This window comes from Vigna unguiculata, chromosome 8 (assembly GCF_004118075.2).
Source record: "Vigna unguiculata cultivar IT97K-499-35 chromosome 8, ASM411807v1, whole genome shotgun sequence".
NCBI classification, from domain to species: domain Eukaryota; kingdom Viridiplantae; phylum Streptophyta; class Magnoliopsida; order Fabales; family Fabaceae; genus Vigna; species Vigna unguiculata.
The window spans coordinates 28,625,097-28,641,443 of NC_040286.1; the positions used below are offsets into that span (position 1 = coordinate 28,625,097).

The 16,347-nt window shown below is 32.2% G+C and overlaps 1 protein-coding gene across 3 annotated transcripts; it reads left to right on the top strand.

Moving 5' to 3' along the window:
* Positions 1 to 4,665: 4,665 nt before the first annotated feature.
* On the top strand, positions 4,666 to 7,423 carry LOC114193396 (probable NAD(P)H dehydrogenase (quinone) FQR1-like 3). Of its 3 annotated transcripts, XM_028083171.1 has the most exons (6): positions 4,666 to 4,817; positions 4,917 to 4,948; positions 5,164 to 5,245; positions 5,377 to 5,470; positions 5,643 to 5,908; positions 6,944 to 7,423. In XM_028083171.1, exons 3-6 carry the CDS (start codon positions 5,220 to 5,222, stop codon positions 7,167 to 7,169), a joined length of 612 nt encoding a protein of 203 aa, XP_027938972.1. In that variant the 5' UTR covers positions 4,666 to 4,817; positions 4,917 to 4,948; positions 5,164 to 5,219; the 3' UTR covers positions 7,170 to 7,423. The 3 variants fall into 3 exon arrangements, with proteins under 3 accessions (XP_027938972.1, XP_027938973.1, XP_027938971.1); XM_028083172.1 differs by lacking the exon at positions 4,917 to 4,948 and having other exon boundaries at positions 4,677 to 4,817; XM_028083170.1 differs by having other exon boundaries at positions 4,691 to 4,948.
* The last annotated feature ends 8,924 nt before the right edge of the window (positions 7,424 to 16,347 follow it).

The following is a 16,347-nucleotide window of genomic DNA, read 5'->3' on the forward strand; positions in this document are numbered from 1 at the left end:
TCAGCAATGGATGTTGAACTCTGGTTGAGAGAAAGGGAGGGACCAGTGCAGAGTGAAGGAGAGTTGGGGTCTGTGAGTGTTTTTCAGTGAGTGAGAAGTGGTAGAGAAAAGAGAGATAAAATAGGGCTTCACACTGGCCCCCAAAATTTTGATTTTTTATTTATATATATATATATATATATAATATTTAAATTTTTTAAAATTTTTTAAATTGTAGGTAATATATATTAAAAATTAATAAAAATTAAATTTTTTTATTTTTTATTTCTTTTATTTAAACATAACATTTAATATAAATATAAAATTAAATATAAAAAAATTAGGTTTAATTTTTCTTTTGGTCCCTGTTTTTATTTAAAAATTGACACTAGGATTAGGTTAATTACACCAACAAAGCAAATTATTCATATTAAGAGTGTCAATTTTAATGAAAAGATCATTGATCTGTTTCGAGAAATTTAACAAAATTTATCATAAAAGATCGAATTACATTAGTTTTTTCAAAAATTGGGATCAAATTGAGACTAAAAAAATTGGAGGACCAACTTAACATTTTTAAACCAAAACATGAATCAAAAGAGTAATTAAACCAAATATTTATTAACATAATTTTTATTTTCCTTTTTATTGTCTTTTTAATTTTTCACAGATTGTAATAATCTCTCACTCCCATACGTCTTCTTTTTTGTTTTTTTTTTTAAAAGTTAGACATAAACTCGTTATATTTCTCATTTATCCTCTTCCTTTCCCGTCTCTTGTCTTACTTGATAATGAAAACATTATTTTTTTATTTCATGAGCTTTTTGTATAGTTTTTTTATGAATATAGAAAAAAAATAGTGTATTATGTATTAATAATAATAAATATATTTTTTTTTAATAATTTCATGTCTTAATTTTTTATTAGATTATGATCAATTATTTTTTAGTATTATTTACAAAAAAGGTATATTGATAAATAATGAAAGAATAAATTAATCGTTTAAGAGTGGTGAAAATGAAATTATTGATTAAAACAAGATAGATTCTACCTCTTCACATATTTTGAAACATTATACTAATGATAAAAAATGTTCAGTTAAATAAGTCATTTTTTGAAGCATTATACTAATAATTGAATCTAATGATCTCAAAATTATATTATTTTGGCCCCTCGACGTTTTTGGTCAAGATCCGCTAACTTAAGCTTATATGTATTGCTTGCTTTGTAAAATGGGATAACTAATACATGATTAATTCTTGAAGGGTTAAATATGTTTTTGGTCCTTCAAGTTTTAGTAAAATTTAAAATTAGTCTCTCTTCAAAACTTTTGACCAATTTAGTCCTTCATATGTAGGATGTGAATTTAGTCATTTTAACCAAATTTTATTAAATTTATTTGACATCTCAAACTTGCTTTATGATAATATTTGAGTTAATATTAAAGCGAAAATGTGTCAAACGTATAAACAATTCAAATACTATCATAAAATGTGTTTAAAACTTCAGATAAACTTAACAAAATTTAGTTTGAAAGACTAAATTCACGCATTTCTAGAAATAAAAGACCAAATTGGTCAAAATTTTTGAATAGGGACTAATTTCAAATTTAACTGAAACTTGAAGGGCCAAAAACATATTTAGTTAATTCTTGAAAGATAATAGAGTTTTTTCTTACTCTTTTAATATATATATATATATATATATATATATATTTATATATATAATATTAATAATATTATTATAATTTAAATTACTACAATATTTGTACAAATGTTCAGATCGATTTAGTATCGTAAATAATTTTTATGGTGTTACAATAACTAAATTGTTAGTTTTTTAGTTTAAGGATTATCTAATAGAGATGTTAAATTATATATATAATTTACATAATAAAACTATTTAATTTAATAAAAATAAAAATATCAATATTAGTTGAAATATATGTAACTACCTGTATTTGTGTTTATTTTTTTAGTGATAAAATTAAAAAAATATAAATTTATTATCATAATTATTAAAATTATAAAAAATGTATCCTTAGTTTAAGGATTATGCAATAGAGATGTTAAATTATATATTTTTTACATAATAAAAATATTTTATTTTAATAAAAAATAAATTTATCAATATTAAATAAAATATATGTAACTATGTAAATTTGTTTTTTTTTCTGTTAGTGATAAAATTAAAAAATATAAAGTTATTATCATAGTTATTAAAATTATAAAAAATGTTTCCTTAAAAAACAATTGTAAATATAAATTATTTTTAGACTTAAATACCTTTTTGGTCCTCATTTTCGCAGTGTTTGTTGCGGATGATCCTCATTTTGACATAATGTTTAAAATGGTCCTCATTTTTATCGAATGTTTAAAATGGTCCTCATTTTCGCAATTCATGTTTTATTTGGTCTTTTTTTAAGGCCGTTTAAATCATTAACGGAGCATTGTACATGATGACAAGTTTGTATTATGGTGTGTTACGTGTACTGTACATATGACTAATTAACGTTATTTTTTCAATTTAGGGGAAATTTTGCAATTAGAGAAATTTCTTCATTTTCGTATTTCTTGAGCTCGGATTTGCAGAGAAAACAGCTAATATTTGTCATTTCATCATTGGATTGCAGTTGCACTCTTCATTTCAATTTTTCAGTTAATCATCATCAACGAGGTAAGTGGGTTTAGGGTTTAAATAAGTTAAGCAACACAACTACCAACACCAGAAGAACCATCTCAGCAATTTATGATGAAATTACAGATTAGGAAGAGACCATGATAACAACTACAAACGTCTTAGTTATTTTTTAGAATTTCTGATGTAGAATTCATTATTGATGTACTACATTTTGACTTTCCTTAAACTTCGTTCAATTTCACTTTTGCCAAACATTGATGTAGTGCATTTTGATGAGGATGAATTAATGTTATGAATTTAACTTCTTCCAGACTTAGATCAATTTAATTTTTCCCAAGCTAAGCTTAGATCAATATCACTTACTTCAATGCTCAGATTAAGATGTCATTTTGAACATGTTGGGACTAATATAACATAATCAAACTAATTCATTTATTCATTTAACAATAGTACAAAACAGATCGGACTTTAAAAGATTACACACAATAACAGTACGAATAATACAATAACAACACAAACCCTATTACTAATTGCAACCTCTTCTCAACAACTTTCAATGATTTCTCCAAATCATTAATCTGCCTCATTTGTGTCATGATGATGACATCTTTTCATCAACACCACCATTTGAAAAAGTTGCAGCTCACATTATTAGAACCACCACTCTGTAAATCAATAAACCAAAAATTAAAATCAATTTATTATTAACACAAAAATAAAAACAGATTGTACCCAAAACTTTCTACCAATATTCTTGCCATCCTCAAAGTTGTCATCTCTTCACAACTACAAATCGGGGTTAATCCATTTCTCATTGAACCACCAACAGTGCACAAAGTGATACAACACGGTTGCTCCAACGATTACAACCAGAGGTAAAGGAAGAAGATTGAGACCGTAACATACCTATATAATGGGATTGCAGCAACACCAATTGGGAATGGAGGAACAAGATTGTCAAAACTCATCAACTGCCCAAACATCCCTTACCAAAATCCTAGCTCACTTATTTATGCCTAAATATCTAATTACCACACATGTACAGTACACGTAACACACTCTAATACAAACCGTGCCACATGTACAATGTTCCGTTAATGATTTAAACGACGTTACAAAAAAGGACCAAATAAAACACGAATTGCGAAAATGAGGACCATTTTAAACATTCCGTCAAAATGAGGATTATCCGTAACAAACACTAGGAAAATGAGGACAAAAAGGTATTTAAGCCTTATTTTTATTAGTTTCTATAATTTTATTTTGGGTAGGTTTTTATTGTGGATAACTAGCTTACTTTAAATAAGAAAAATAATAAAAAATGTACATTGAAAATAATAGTGATAAAATATATCATCATTTTTAGTTATATATTTTTGTATAAGGAAAGGACTTTTTAGCTATATATTATTTTATAAAATTATATTTTTTATATGATATAACTTTAATAAAATAAAAATGTATATGCATGCATTTTTGCCAGAAAAAAAAAATAGAATGGTCAAAATTTCTACATTGTAAAAAAATATTATAAAAGAAATTCTGTTTAGTAATTACCAGTAAAAAACATTTACATTTTTATTACATTAAAATAATAGATTTACAGAAATATATAATTTTACAAAAAAATATGTTATATATTAAAATTAAAATAACGTAATATAAAATTATATACAATTTTATGAAAAAGACATTAAAAAAAATTAAGTAGAAATTATTAATTTATTATTTAAAATTAAACGTTATTCAATTACTTTGTTGAATAATAAATTAACTTTTTATTTATCAGAAAATAATATTTTTTATAATATAAACATTAAAGAAAATTAATAATAACTTATTCTTTTATATAACGTTACAGAATACGATAATAAATGAAAATATGATTAATTAATTAATATATTTAATTATTTCAGAGTTTTTACAGTATCAATGCACTTTTTTTTATTTTTTATATGACGTTACAGAAGATAAAATAAATGACAATTAATAGGATTAATTTTGAAACAGGTTATGCGCCTCGGCAATTGCAAAAACCTTTATTGTATTTATATATTTAATGTCACTTTCTCTGTCAGGTTTCTATACACGCCTCATCTCTGCTCCATACAATATCATTGATCAACTTTGTTGTCAGATAATGAATTTCAGATGACTTCATCTTTCTATTCTTTTTTCTTCTGAAATCATCATATTTGGTACTCAATTGCTCTATTTGCTATTTGTTTATCTCTATATCTGGAGCACACCCCATTTTTTATCAAACACTAATCTCTCATATTTTTTGTTCTCTGGAGATTCTTGGGTTGATCATAGGAGTTAAACTCTGGTATTTTACATTTCTTCTTTCTGGGTAAATTTATTTATCAAATTCATCCATGCATGAAGGTTCTTGTAGAATTAACATGATGTCAATCACATCCCTGTAGATGAAGTATACCATTTAATTTTTATTCTTCTGATGACCACCTCTGTAAGTTTGAAACATTCATTTTTCTCTGTTCCTCTTCCCCGACTTAATTTCTTTATCTTCTGATCATTTAGGGGAGCCATAAGCAGAGAGAAAAAAAGGACTTGGTACCTGAACCAACATATAAAAGATGGCTGTCACTAAGGTCTACATTGTGTAAGGATATTTTTCAAATGCTACTTTAGTAGAAATTTCTTTTATCTTTCATATTCTACCTTAAACATTCGTCAATCATATTCTTGAATTTTGAAGTTTGATGACCTTGAGGTGTTGCATCAATCTTTTAGGTATTACTCTATGTATGGACACGTGGACACCATGGCAAGAGAAGTGCTGAGAGGGGCTTCCGCAGTTGAAGGTGTTGAAGCAACACTCTGGCGGGTAATTCTTTCGATCAGTTACAATGAGCAAGTTGTGGTTTTGGTTGTGTTATGGAAATCTCGAAAACCAGTCCCTAATGGCAGCAATTGCAGTTTTGAGTGGCAATTTTTAATTTTTTCAATTGGATCCTTTCAATTTGAGTTGATAATTTGGTTTTGGTTGGTGAAAACAGGTACCTGAGATGCTTTCTGACCTAATTTTGAAAAAGTTGAAAGCCCCTTCTAAACCAAATGATGTACCAGACATAAGGCCAGAACAACTTGTGGAGGCTGATGGTTTGATATTTGGTTTTCCTTCTCGTTTTGGCATGATGCCAAGCCAGCTGAAGGCCTTCTTTGATGCCACTAGTGGGCTATGGGCATCTCAAGCACTGGCTGGCAAACCTGCTGGAATCTTCTGGAGTACTGGTTTTTATGGCGGAGGCCAAGAACTGTCAGCGTAAGTATCCATCCCCTTCACAATGCCTCAAAATGTTTCATTTGGTTCGTTCTTCTTACATGAATAGGAAAGAAAATAGCCTCTTTCTGTAAAAGAAGTAGCCTTAATGTTAATGAATTGGTTCCATCCTCTATGCAACTATTGATCACATATTAGAACAAGGAGTTGTATTACTTTGCAATTTGCATGACTGTCTACAACTTTCCTCAATACTGGAATGACTTGTATGCATCTACAAATGTCATTATTTCTCTTATTATCCTTGTCAGATCGACTAGAGATAAAATCAATTTAAACTATACAAGTGGGTGTAAACCTCACTTTATAAATATTGTTATTGAATTTCGGCTATGACGAAAATCGGTAGCAGTTTTCCGGTTTGTCACCACAATAAGGTGGAGGCGAATCGGATATCACATGACGATCCATGGCGGCCGCTTTAGACATGACGGGTGGCATTTGGGTTCTGAGAAAAAAGATGCAAAGAACCCTAATTGCATTTGGGTTATGAGGCTTTAAAAAATGGACCAGACCCACTAAAATTCTCTTAAAATACATTCTTTTACTTAAAGTTACTACAGAAGTAAATCTCCTTTTAACTTTTTCCTTCTCAACATTATTTTCCAACATCAAGTATCACTCTTGTAACTGCCAGCCACCATTGCCAGCTTCTGCCACCACCAAACACCTCCAGCAGCTGCCGCCATCGGCCACCACCAATTCTTTTTCTTTTTTCAATATTTTTTTCTATTTCTCTATTTTCACTATAATTGCCAATGATCATAATACTTCAATATCATTATTTTTGTATTAAAATTATAGGTGGGGGTATTATATTTTCTTTACCGCATTATAAAGGTTTTTGGGATCACTGATATAATCCGTTATCCGATATCAATAACACTGCTTATGAATTGATTTTGTAAGGTTAAGTTAAGCTTAAAGTTTACTTCTTAACAACCTTCATGGACCATGGCTTATGGGGGCCACTTGATTTTATTTTACTTCAATTTGTTGTTTATGTTGTGGTTGCAGATTGACAGCAATAACTCAATTAGCTCATCATGGTATGCTTTTTGTTCCTCTTGGATATACTTTTGGAAGAGGCATGTTTGAGATGGATGAAGTAAAAGGAGGTTCCGCTTATGGGGCTGGAACTTTTGCAGGAGATGGATCTCGTCAACCTACTGAACTAGAACTGCAGCAGGCCTTTTACCAGGGTAAATACCTTGCTGAAGTCACAAAAAAGCTAAAAGGCTAACTGTGAACAGGCTTGAGGTTGGTTTTACCGATAGACATGATAGAAAGGTCTCATGTTGCTCTTCTTTTTCTTGGTTATGTGGCTGCAAGAATGTGCATCTTCTGTTCTGATGAAATAATAAGATATTTAGTATTTACAAAGTAAGAAGAAGATTGTGCAAATTCTGAAACTTGAAAACATCTTTATTAGTATGGCTAGTCATGAAAAAGACTACCTTACTAATTGATCAATAAAGAAATCACATTTCATATTCATTTTCTTCATGCATCACAAGGTTACTCCATTTTCTGATTCTGCCATAAACAGAGAGGATGACTCATTTTCCTTGAACTGCATATATATGAATTACTTTTATAGAATGGTCAATTTTTATGTAGTATAAGTGATTTTAATGGGTGTTTGTACACTTAATCAAAGTTTGAAGACATTCAAGCCTAATCTATTTGAAACATATAACAGAAGCAATATCATGCATTGTCCTTTTGTTGTGCTGGATAGTTTATCATTTCATACCATTGTTTTATAACGAGTCATAATTTTCTTGGATTCACATTAAGAATGAATAGCATTTAGATACTGGTTGGAAAAAAATTGGTGATAATGCAACACTGGTGGATTTATATTTTGGTTAGTCATACGTGCAGACTCTGTCTACCAAAAGTCAAAGGTTTGTTTATGAAAATAGACGAAAGAAGAAAATGACAACTGAACTAATGCATAAATAACAAGTGTTTGTCTTAGTAAGAATTGGCCACATAACATGAAATGACACCATATCAGTCAGCATTTCAGGATTACAAATAGCTGCTTCAAACCAATTCATATATAATTAATCAAATTAAGACTCATCCTCTAATGCATGATATTCAGGCATAACCTCTAGCTAAGGAGAAAGATGCTTGTTGACTCAAGCCAAACTACTCAAACAATTATGGGGTGAAAACCAGTAATTGTGAAAACAGCAGTAGTTTTGATGAATCTCTCACCATCAAGACATGTGAGTTGAAACATTCTGTAGTAAATATGGTCTAGAAGAAATGCACCTTACAGTTACTTGAAAGTTAAACCTGTTTAGATGCATGACTGATTTGCACATTTTCTAGAAAGAGAGAATGAAGTTGGATGCAAAAACTAAGGAATGTAAGTACTTGTTTCACTAAGGGCCAAGTTTGGTTATTGTCGAATCCTAAGAATAAAATTATTAAAGGGGGAACGTTACGTTCTTTGATTATGAAACTATTCAAAATTTTGGTTAAATAACCCTAAAGTCTCAAACTACTTGGCATGATAATAAAATTCCTATACTATGCTCTTAATAAAACAAAGTTATAAATGATATTTAATCATATGGATAACTAAAAGTATAAAAAAATATAATATTATCCTATCCAGTATCCAGAAAAGAGTACGATCAGGCATGACATGAATAAATAAGAAAAGAACGCGGAATAAGACAGAGATGGAGGACGCCATAATCTAACAGATTAATAAGTCAAGTGAAGATTCGTTTATAAGTCAAGTGAAGATTCGTCATAAAGAAGTGTTAATCTTTGATAAGAACAGAGGCCTAAGCCAAGAACAAAGAGAATCATCTCTTTAATGAAATCAAATTTAATATATGACTCAAAGTATCTACATCAGTTTTTGGTACCCATAAATATAAGCACAAAAGTTAACCTGGGAACTCTACAAAAGGCTTGAGTCCAAAAACATAAAAACATAAACTAATTTATCAAAGAAAGCCCAAAACCCAAAAACATAGAAATATAACTAATTTCTAAAGAAAAACCCAAAGTCCAAAAATATAAACTAATTTTCCTAAAACTATCCTTCAAATGTGCTACAAGTCATGATCTTCATAACCTTTAAATTTCCAGTTGCTTATAGTAGCATCAGGAGCCTTTGAATACATTTGATCTTTCAATCTTTTGCTCCTTATCCTTGTCATAGGTCCTTTGAATTCTAAAGGTTCATCTTCAAGTTCTTCATATATGGAATCTAGGGATAGTCCTCTATCAAAACAATTAACTCAAAAGATTAGTTTGGGTGAGAAATTTTTAAGGGTTAAAGAATACATAAATAATTCATCCTAATCAACTAGTCCCAGTCGAATTAGTTATATCGATGCCTAGTACCAAGACACACGAATTTGACCATATCCTAATGGTCACCAAAATCAAGAGTAAGTAAGGAACCATTAAAAGGCTAGTCATTGAATTAAGCATAATATACCTTAATCAACTAGTTATCTCTGTTTAGGGTTGTCAATTTGACTTATAACCTACGGGTAAACCCTATCCCTCCCTTGAATAAGTTCCCTTTTATAGGGTCACTAAATGAGGGGGCCAAAAAAGGTTCTAGGCCTCAAAACCCCCTCTCAAAGTGGGTTACTGTTACGGTCAAAGTGGGTTTGACCCACTACAAGACTTTAATCAACTCTTAAAAACAACACTTGCAAGGGTTAAAGTTGAGTCTTCTTGGCATGAGGGTCAACCTGAGTCCACTCGGAATAATGTTCGAGCCGAGTAGCCCGAACAGAAGGTTGAAGGCAAAATTTATTGTTGAGTCAGGCTGGGACAAAGGTCAAGTCGAGTTGGTCAGGCTAAATCTCAAGACGAGATCACAAGACCAAAGGTCGAGATGAGCTCACCAAGCCGAAGGTCGAGATAAGCCATCATTGGCCGAAGGTCGGGACGAGCCAATCCAAGTTAAAGGTCACAATGAGTTTTCTCATATCGAAGGTCGGGATGGACCATCTCAGGCTAAAGGCCAAGATAGGCCAGCCTGAGGTGAAGGTCGAGATGGGCCACTATCCCAAGTCGAAAGTCGAGATAGGGAGGCCTGGGTCGAAGGCTGGGACAAGCCATTCAGGGTTGAAGGCCAACCCGACCCCTCCTGGGCCAAAGGTTGAGACAAGCCAAATTGGGCCAAAGTTCGAGACTAGCTTGAGCCGAAGGTCGAACATGTTGTCTTAGGCCTAAGGCCGAGATAAGTCATCCTAGATTGAGGGTTGAGACGGGTCATTCCTAACTGAAGGTTGATATGAGCCGGAGGTCGAGATTGGTTGTCCCAGGCCAAAGGTTGAAATGAGCCAGCTCGGACCGAATATTATGACGGGTCGACCTGGGTAGATGGTCAAGACGAGTCGTCCTATAGCGAAAGTCATGACGAGTCGACTCAAGTAGAAGGTTGAGAAAGGCTGACCTGAGATGAAGGTTGAGACAGGCTGGCCTGAGATGAAGGTTGAGACATACACGTTCAGGAAAAATTTCGTGACAAGCGAGCCTGAGCAAAATTTCGAGACAACAACCCGTGCACAATGTCGGGAATGGTGGACTCGGATAAAATGTCAGTTTGAGCTGAAATTTTGATTTGTATACTAATTGTTGTTTATATGTTCAATAATATGTTTTAAGAAAATTAATACTTTTTCATGTTTAAAAAACGGATCATGGGCTGGCTATGGTCCATATGGCTTTTGTGAGTATTTTGGGCATGTGAACTTTTTCAATGGAAGGCTTTTTGGCTCTGGAATTTGTTGACCCCGACAGGACTTGGCTAAATTGACAACTACATTCTACGTTAAATGATATTAAGGGAAATTAGGCCTTCTTAAAACCCATAGAGGACCCTCACCCATCAAGACAAATATAAATGTAGTTATCATCAATGGAGATAGTCAAGACATTATTACCATACTTTTTTTATCGGCAAATGTTAGGTGTTTTAGTTTTTGTCAATAGGGGAAGTTGAATTCACAACCTTTCTCACCCTGCCTTCTAAACCCACTAAACCTTTGTTATTTCTCTAAATTGTTAGTAAAGGTCGAATCTACGACCTTCTCCTCCTTCTCTTACATCTAACTACTAAGTCACTTTCACTCCACGTTATTGTAAGACCCGTGAAATTTAATTAATTAATTAATAAATGCGAGTCGTGGAAGCCTTTATGACATTTAATAGTGGTTAATGTGACGTGGGAAAAGTATTAGCTCAAGTGGTTGAGAGTATTTTGATTGTGTGAGAAGACTTGGGTTCAAGTCCTATATGCCAATTATGTGTTATTTCATTTTATAATAACATGATTGTGCATGTTAATTGAGAATATAATATTTGAATTATATTAGTTGGCATGAAATATGAATTGGCATGATGGTTGGTTTTGACTTGGCAATTGCATGGTTGTGGGTTCAAGCCCTGGGGAACCTAAATTAAACTTTATTTTTGCTAATGTTAGATTTGGATGGAATGGGAAAGGTTAAAGGAAAACCCTAACTGAACTAGCAGCCAAGGGTGGAGGCAATTAACCACCAATTAAGTTGCATTTTCGTTTTGCATACTTGAGTGAGTTTTTGGGGCTAAATTGAGAAGAGGCTAAGGAGGCACTTGGTGTAGGGAGAACTTCTAAATTGGCAAAGCTTTAGGCGAAGGAAAAATCAGGTTAGAGGAGTTCTTATTCAATGTTTTAATCTTTCTTGTATGGATATGTGTTATATGAAGTGATTGAAATGCATGAACTCTGCTATTCTCGGATTTTTTTCACATTTATGGGTTTTTCCCAGAAACCGCCTAGCGGCGCATGAGATGCCGCCAGGCGACGCATGTGGTTGTAGCCCAGTTTTTTGGGTTTCTATGTGAAGCGCCTGGCGGTTGATGGTGACCCGCCAGGCGACGTAAGCAGCTTCGTCAATTCTTCTATTTTTGGTTGCTCTGACAGTGATATTAGGAGGTTTTATGGATTTATATTGTATGCATATCACGATCATGATGTATTATGGATTGCAGTTATTATTTGATGGAAATTGCATGGATTCCTAAATGAATTTGGGGAGTTAGGGTTCTTGTGGGGTGGGGATGAATAAGCACTAGTTCTGCCAATGACTGATGCACCGATGCTATAAAAAAATGATTATATGAACCAAGCATGAACTTGTATGATGTATGCGTGTTAAGTTATTCGTGTAAAGGTGTGTACTGTGGTTGGGGGTGTTTGGAAGGTCGTGAAGGGTGCAGGAGTAATCTGCCAGAACCCAAATTTCAAAGCACCGCCTAGCAGAGCCTGGATTGCCGACAGGCGACACCTCACTACAGTGGGATAACTCGAGTTTCAATTGTGACGTGCGTTATTGGGTGTTTGACTGGTAAATTCATGAGTGTATGATTAACATGGGGTAAGGAGATTAATGAGGTATAATAGGGATTTAAAAAGGTCAAAATAAGTAAAATTGGTGAAGTATGATATGGGGTAGTGGTTGTCCTTAAATGTTTGGTTGTGTGAGATAAGCTATAATCCAGAATGCATGTTATTTGGGTAATAAGAGTGAGATTGATTATATGATAGGGTATAGGTGTTGCATTCCTCCTAGACATGGTCCATGTGGTGGCGGCCTTATTATTAAAGTACATGTGCAAAATTGTCTAAATTGTGGTGGCATGAGTTATCTAAGTATTAGACTGTATGACTATAAAACTTGGAGCCTGTTGAGTGCATATGTCAGGTTTAAAGTAGTAAATAAAGGAGTGCATATGAGCGAGATAATAATTGATTTGGTGGTAAGGCTAAATGTGCGTATTGTAATGTTGTTATAGTTGTATGACTGGAAAACCATACGGGTGTTATAACTTGGTGTGTTGTATGATTTGAGGTCCATTGGGATCTATTTAAGTGCCAAGAAACCAGTAGCATTGTGCTACTGGTATGGCACTTGGCAGCATGAGCGAGCCGCCAGGTGGACGGGACACAAACCTGTAACAGTGGTCGCAGTGCAAGTAGGGCGCCTGGCGGTAGGGAGGGTTCCGCCAGCCGGAATGGTGCAACAGAAACCCTGAGGGTGCAGTGGCGCCTGGCGGCGCGAGACGGGTGCACCAGGCGGTGGCAGCGCGAGGCACCTGGTGGCAGGGCGGAGTCCACACGGCGGTGACGATGTAGTGATGATTCTGTAGGCGTGTGGCGCCTGGCGGTGTGTGATGCACGTCAGGCAGTCTGGACCCAGATTCCGCCTAGCGACGTGAGATGCGCGCCAGGCGGTTTTTGTTCAGTGGTGATGTGCGAGGAAAGGTTTCTACACAGCTTTAGGTGATGTTCATGATGCGAGGCTTTGGCTGGGGGCCCAGTTATGAGTGCAACTTGTATTAGGGTAACACGTGACCACTCTAGGTTGTAGCCTGGTGGTTTAGGAAGTCCATTGGAGTGTGCAAGTTGTGGCTCGTACGGTGAGATTCAGGTGATTGCCCTCTTCAGTGCATTCTGATAGAGTTTTGGTAGTCTGGAACAGCTACAAACATTATGTTTGTTTCGGGGAGCTCCACTTGGTGTCATGATGAGATGCTGTGGCAAAGTTATTCCCACGTGTGGACTATCAGGTGGTGACCTGTAGTTGGAGGGGCGAGTAGACACTCGTGCAACGAAGATCGATCATTGATCTCACCTAAAGGGTATAGAAATGATAAATGTCTAATGCAAGTGTTGGAAGTGGAGAAGAAAGGAAAAAGGGAGAAGAATACTAACCCGGGGTTAACTTTGAGTTAATGTATTTATTTGTGATATTTGTTTGCTTTTATTTACACGAGCTCACCCTATTTGTGTGTGTGTCTGGCGATGATCATGTAACTTGTTACATAGGAGAAAATGTTGATGCAGGTGAGTAGGCTGGTGCATAGACACGGAACGGGGATAGCATGAGAGTCTTCTAATTATTATGTTTAGGAAATAAATTTGTAAACTCTCATGAGTCCTTTTAATATCATTTTCGTTTTATAAACTATGAATTAGTGCTTTTATTGCACGTTAATAAAAGTTTTAAATATTTTCCGTATTTTGGGTAATTGTTGAGAATAAATGACGTGGTTTTATTTAAATTTATTTCTTATTTATTTTAAATAAGTAATTTCTGGTTAGGACATTACAATTATCAAAGTGTTAAAATATCTTTTGTTCTTCAAGACAAATGAGAGCACACTAAAAAAGAAAGAGATAAAAAACTAAGAGTGGCCGAGAAGAAAGTGATCAAGAAAAAAAAAAACCATCCTTTTAAATGTCAATAGAAAAGTTAAGTGAAGAAACCTCATGGCTTAAATACTTTATCTTATCCAATGTGAGACACGTTACATCTTATCTTAATGCAAATGGATACTCACATGCTAATTACTTTGATGTCAGATCAATTGAAAATTTCAAGACTTAAAAAGATAGTGTAACCGTACACTTTTCATATTAATCATTTTTCATTGCTTTCGATTGGAAGTAGGAATGGCAACGGAGCGGAGCGGGGACGGGTTTCACTATCCCATACCCATTCCCGTCAAAAAAATTCATCATCATCCCCATATCCAAACTCAATGGGTATCAAACTTTTGTCCCATCCCCATCCTCACTGGGTAACGGGTATAATCTCGTACTCATACTCGTACTCATTTTCTTACTACTTTAATATTAATTTTAATTATTTTTTATAAAATAAAAAAAAATACGGTAAAGGAAACATAATATTATAAAATATTCAATATTAGGAGTATGGTTGTTTATTCGATATCAAATACTTTGAAATAAATTATAATTGTTTACATTTTAGATTTGAATACCAAATAAAATCTAATGAGAACCAAAACATCTTTTAAATTTGCAAACATTAATGAAACCTAGTTGATAAATTTTAAAAATATTTTTAAAAAAATATAAAAGGAAAAAAATATTTAAAATAAAATATATTTTAAATGTTTATTTACTTCAATTTTTTTAATTATAATGAATCTATTTTTTATACCCTAATAAAAGTTATAATACATTACTTGATCAAAATGACACAAAGAACAAATAATAAACACAATAATAAAATTTTAACATAGATTTTGTATCTTTTGAACCACAATATATGTTGGATGGTGGTAAAAAAATATTCATAGCAATTACATTAAATTTTTATATTGTAGTAAATAAAAATTATTTATACAATTATAGTGAAAAAGCTAAAGTATGATTATAATGAGTTAGAAAATAAAAAATAATTAGATAAAATTTATCGAAATAGTATTATATATAATGAAAATAAACAAAAAATAAAAAAATTAACAAATTAACAAATGTGTGTCTTATAAATAATTTGGAGACTATTGCACACAAATGAAAACAAATATATAGTTAAAGGTATGATAAGATGAAAAATATCTTAGAGATCTAAGAAAACTTTTCAAATATCAACATATATACTCAATGGTTGATAAAAAATGACGTAAAGAACAAATAATAAATATAATAAAATTTTATCATAGATCTTGTATCTTTTAAACTCTAATATATATTGGATGGTGATAACAAAATATTTATGGTAATTACATTAAATTTTTATATTGTAGTAAATACAAATTATTTATACAATTATAGTGAAAAAATTAAAGTATAAATGAAATGAGTTAGAAAATAAAAAATAATTAGATAAAATTTATCGAAATAGTATTCTACATGATGAAAATAAACAAAAAAAAATATTAAAAAATTAACAAATGTGTGTCTTATAAACAATTTGGAGACTATTAGAAGGAATTGCACAAAGAAAAACAAATATATAATTAAGGGTATAATAAGACGAAAAATATCTTAGAAATCTAAGAAAATTTTTCAAATATCAACATATATACTCATTGGTTGAGAAATAACAAAAATTGTTTAAGCGAAATAAAAGAGTTCTTCAAATGAAACAAAAATTAATAATAATAAGTAAAGATTTTTTTTATATTACCTAGTAAATGAAATGTTTATGCTATTAAACACTTAAATTGAGAGTATTAAACATTTTCATATGAAAGGAAAATATACAATAAATAAAAATATTAAAAAATCATAGAAATATTCAAATGTTAGACATAATTTTTTTAATTGACATACATCATTTTAACATAATTACATAAATGTTATGATAGATAAAAAATATATTGAAAATGCGAATGAGTTTCATGACAAACCAAATATTTAGAAGAAATAATATATATATATATATATATAAATATAGGATTACTTAATTAATTGTGAATATTTTAATAATTTAAATGAGGATGAAGATATAGCGGGAAAGGTTATGGCGGGATATATTCATCCCCATCCCCATACCCAATTAAGAAAAACGGGGATTCCCTATACCCATACTCATACCCGGTCAATGCGGGAATTCCCGGTCAAAACAGGG